The sequence below is a fragment of the Syngnathus leptorhynchus genome, chromosome 3 (genome assembly GCF_054491065.1).
Source record: "Syngnathus leptorhynchus isolate UIUO chromosome 3, UIUO_Slep, whole genome shotgun sequence".
NCBI lineage: Eukaryota > Metazoa > Chordata > Actinopteri > Syngnathiformes > Syngnathidae > Syngnathus > Syngnathus leptorhynchus.
Window position 1 is genome coordinate 16,665,309 of NC_141197.1, and position 5,116 is coordinate 16,670,424.

The 5,116-nt window shown below is 43.2% G+C and overlaps 1 protein-coding gene across 1 annotated transcript; it reads left to right on the forward strand.

The window, feature by feature from the left end:
- Window positions 1–1,082: 1,082 nt before the first annotated feature.
- irx3a (iroquois homeobox 3a) lies at window positions 1,083–4,103 on the forward strand. Its single transcript, XM_085907575.1, has 2 exons — window positions 1,083–1,547; window positions 2,218–4,103. Exons 1-2 carry the CDS (start codon window positions 1,296–1,298, stop codon window positions 3,247–3,249), a joined length of 1,284 nt encoding a protein of 427 aa, XP_085763701.1. The 5' UTR covers window positions 1,083–1,295; the 3' UTR covers window positions 3,250–4,103.
- The last annotated feature ends 1,013 nt before the right edge of the window (window positions 4,104–5,116 follow it).

The window sequence follows — 5,116 nt, forward strand, 5'->3', positions numbered from 1 at the left end:
GTGTGTGTATGCGTGCGTGCGTGCGTGTGCGTGTGTGAGTGTATGTTCCAATCCACGTTTCTACTAACAGTGTCAATGATCATCACCAGCCTGCTCTTTCATGTCTATCTTCTGTATATTCGTCCGCCCTCCTCTCCAAACTGCAAGGATGATTTAAAGACCCACTCCAACACTCCCTGCATAAAGTGTCGGAAATGCCACTTAATCGGAGGAAATGTCTTTGATTTTAAAGAGAGGGACGCCGTGGTAGCGTGTTCCCTATGACGTCAATTAATTACTGGTATTGATGTGCGTTATTTGTGTCTGAACGCACTTGGGGTGGCGAAGTCTGTTTGAAATTAAGGCACATAGCGAAGGTAGAAAAGACAACGCTCTTTTTAATACAAAAAAATCTTTCATTCTGTTTTATTCCTTTTTACTTTTATTATTTTAATCTAAATTATTAAGTAAACGCGGTATTTATAGAAGAGTAAGAGTATTATTTATAACGTATTTATTCATAGTTTTCGAATTGTTTTTGTTTCTTATCTGTGCATAACGACAAGTTGATGTCTGTGAGAGTTAAACAGTGTCAACTCATGATCACTATCTGATTATTATCATTTTGTATTATTTTTTCCATAATCAATGAAAGTGTTTAATCAAGACGAGCGTCAGAGTGGCTTGTAAAAAAACACGTGGGTGCTTGCTTAATTGTTAAGGGATATTTGTCTTAGAATATCTAATTTAGAATAAAATCCGCCACATGCATGTACATGCGCGCGCACACACACACACACACACACACGTACACACACATTTAAATAAAACAAACAGTAACATTTTATTTGCAGGTTGTGGCATTAATTTATAAAATAAGGGGGAAAAGTGGTAGCGAGCTGGTGTACAGATAAATGAGATTGAAGAGTGTATTCAAATGGGACAGTGTATTTATCCACGTAGAAGGAGGGAGGGGGGAGAGCGAAAGAGAGCGAGAGAGAGAGAGAGAGAGAGAAGGGGATGAGATTTGAGAAAGGGGCGGGGCTTGTAAAGGACTAGAAATGTCAATCTGAGCAAGGGAGTCCCAATAATCTAAAGCAATCTGTAAGGACCTGACCTTAGTTCATCCAGATCAATAGAAGAAGGAGAAGAAGGGGTAGAGGAAGAGAGCGGACCATTCGCACTGGAAATACTCTTGCTTCCCTCCGCTCTCGCACCTTCCCCTCGGCCCCCATGCGTTCCACACTCTAACAAACCAACAACAAAAAGTGGATATTCCTACTTGTCGCTCGCTCCTGTCTCCTCCGTCGGCCGCTATGTCCTTCCCCCAACTGGGCTACCAGTACATCCGGCCCGTGTACCCTCCGGAGCGCCAGGGCATGGCCGGCAACGCCCGGAGCGCAGCCGCCGCCGCTGCAGCCGCAGCCGCCGCCGAGCTCAGTCCGTCTGGAGCGCTCTCCAACGTACTCTCGTCCATGTACGGAGCGCCGTTCGCCGCCGCCGCGGCCGCGCAGGGCTACGGAGCCTTCCTGCCCTACTCCAACGACATCTCCATATTTAACCAGCTGGTAAGTCACCACTTTAAAACTAACAAAAATCCGCGTCTTTCTGCGCTATACTTTCGGAGTCCGCACAACTTTCATTCAAAGTGGTTTAAAAATTAATACCACAACAACAGAAACTCATAAGACTTTTTCAAGTTCAGCAACAAAAGAAAACAACAAAATTGGCTGGAATTACTCATCTTAAAGTAAAGTAAATGTATAGAAGAACAAAAGTAGAAAAAGAATAAAAAATGAATCAAGTAAGAGATCAAGTAAATAATTCAGAGAAAGTGACTCTAGGGTGTAAGTCAAAGCAACAAAATATTTTAAAACAGTGATAAGAAAATTCAAACGATCGAATACATTTCAAATGATGGTTGTTTAAAAATAAGCATGCCTATATTGTATCGAAATAAAGTAAACAATGTATTCAAAGTGAGGGTTTAAAAGTAGGGGGAAAGTTAAGCGTACCAGAAAGTCAACCCCCTTTTTACGAGCGCTATGAGAGCCTTTGAATGTGAAAGTAAAACATGTATACAAAACAGGTTTAAAAAGTCATTGGAAAATAAAAACAGGCACAAGTCTCGGCATGCGCGTTAAGCAGCCACGCGTTTAAGAGTCTGAAAAAACGTGTAGAATAAAGCTGGAATTAAGGAGCCGTATTGGAGCGTAACAGTGTTGTGAATGCACGCAGGGGGCCCAGTACGAACTGAAGGACGGCCCTACGGTTCAGCACGCCGGCTTCGCCCACCACCACCCGGCTTTTTACCCGTACGGCCAGTACCAGTTCGGCGACCCGTCCCGGCCCAAGAACGCCACGCGGGAGAGTACCAGTACCCTGAAGGCCTGGCTGAGTGAGCACCGCAAGAACCCGTACCCCACCAAAGGCGAGAAGATCATGCTGGCCATCATCACCAAGATGACTCTGACCCAGGTCTCCACTTGGTTCGCTAACGCGCGCAGGAGGCTCAAGAAGGAAAACAAAATGACGTGGGCGCCTCGGAACCGAACCGACGAGGAGGGCAATGTCTACCCCAGCGACCACGAGGGCGATGAGGGCGACAAGCGGGAGGACGAGGAGGAGATCGACTTGGAGAACATCGACACGGAGAATATCGAGAGCAAGGACGACCTGGACGAGCAGGACGACCTGCATTCGGAACTCAAAATTGACGCGAGGAGCGACTCGGAGGGTTCGGACGGCTATGAGGATTTACCCGAGCAAAGATTTCTCAAGGCTGGCCTGCACCACCATCACCACCACCTCCAAATTCACCACCGCGGCTCATCTCCTCTGGAGATCAAACCTGACGGGGACAAACTTAGTTCGGGTCCGGTCAGCTCCCCGCCTTCGGAGAACAGCCAAGCGCCAGCCCAGAAACCAAAGATCTGGTCTTTGGCGGAGACAGCCGCGGCGCCAGACAATCCGCGCAAGTCGCCGCAAGTGACTCCCACGCCCCCCACGTCCCACCAGCAACACGGGCTCATGGCCCCGCACAGACTCATTGCGTCTTGTCCCGCCGTTGGGAAGATCCAGTCGTGGACAAACCGAGGCTTCTCGGCGCATCAGTTGGCCCTGTTCAACTCCAACCACTACTTGGGCCTGGCCAACCAGGCTGGAGGCGGTCTGGCGCTGTACGGAAGCAGCCGGCACACGGACGACAAGGGGGCCGGGCAAGCGGCCGGTGCGGACTCTGCGCTCACAGGTACCGGTCCACGACACTGAGAAACACCGCGCGTGTTTGTGCTTGTGTGTGTGCGTGACGCGCAAAAGACTCCAAAGGCCACTTCCACTCATTTTCTTTTCACCTTTTACTCTCTTTTCTTTTTTTTTTTGCTTGGTGATGGATCCTTCTTTCTGTAGGCCACACACAATGCGTGTATGTGTGTGTGCGTGTGTGTGTGCGCGTGCGCGCGCGCGTGCTTGTATGCAGACCAGAAAGCATTTAAAAATAATATTAACGTCCCTATTTCGTGCTCCATGCTCCAATTTTTTTTGCATTATTATTATTATTGATAATATTGTTTACAATGTAAGCCAGCAACAGTCTGATGCATAGATGTGTTCTATTAATAGGCAGTCAATTTAAATTTTGGTGGCCACTCAAGAGGGAATCTTTAGTGCCTTTTGACTGCACAGCATTTTTTTAAAATAAATAATGTCGATTCTTTGACATCGTGTTTTACCTGATTTCTCAATGTTTTTTTTTCACAAGGCAACTGTCACTTTTTGCGTGTTTCATTTTTTTTAATTCCCAGGCCTCCTCTGCTTCTTTAATGCTTTCAATCTGAGTATGGAATGTAAAATAGATAATAATACCATCTGTGTATAGCTACATTTGTAAGCATGTCCTGTGTAAAAAAAACAACTTGCTAATGTAATAATGTATGAACCATGTGTGTAGTTTTTTTTTTTTGCTTTCACATTCTTTTTTATTTGTGAGGATTTGATGTTATTTTTTGTATATAAAGTTAAGAAAATGTACATACTTGTGAACCAAAATTGTACAAGAAAAGTCTATATTTTTGGCTAATAATAAATGAATTGCTGCAACTTTAAAGAGGACAACTTGTGTTGAAAGTCAATTTTACAGGGGAAAATGCGTTTGCAGTAGAATGATTGAAAAAATAAAATTGGGTAATATTGCAGAAAAATAATATGGGTTTATTTTTGCATTAAAAAAACAACAATTTGCAAATTTTATAAAGACACTGCATGCTTGATTTTATTTTCACGGTAGATTTTCCGATTTTTTTTTTTTGGTATCATCTCAATGCAACTCCCAGATTTCATGCAGTACCCCCTGTACTGCACACTCATCTCACACGCACCCTCAATTAACGACACCCATATAATTTTGATTTATGTTGGTGTTGAAAAAAAAGAAGCTAATAACGTCATTTATTTGTATTTGAGCCTTCGGAGAGTGTCTGCATGAGGGCGTTAAAGTTGGTGTTGGAGCTCCCTCTACAGTCTGCTGCACACACACAGCTCCTGCTAAAGAAGCTGCACACACACACACACACGCACACACACTTGTGCATGCTCTGAACTCAGTCAAATTTGATATTTCTGTATAAATTAGCGAAATACGCTGTTGCAGTTGAAAATGTAATGAGGGGACCAATGAGATTTGAGTGTAATAGTGCCGTTTTGTTATTTAAAACTTAGACTCTTTTAATGTGGAAATCAAGTTTCAAAGTGACTCAGTAAACTAAATTAGCAAAAGCAACCCACAAAAATGACTAAAACAACCTAAACATTGACTTTGGAATCAAACATTTTAACATAAAAGAAACCTTCTGGCGGCAAATAAGTCATTCTGTTGATTATTCCAAAACCTTCTCAGTGACAAAAAAGAAAATGAATGAAAGCAGTTGTTATCTGAAATAAAAGTTTATTGAGTAGATAATTTTTTATTAGTTATAATGTGGAGGAAAAAGTTAACAACATAGCTGATCTGAATCCAAACACGCAAAATTGAGTTAAATAAAAAAAATACAAAAGGGTAAAATGCTACCTTGTCGGAGCGATAGCAGACTTTTACATTATGAAAAAGATTTTTGTCAAAAATAAAAAATACAAAGCCCCA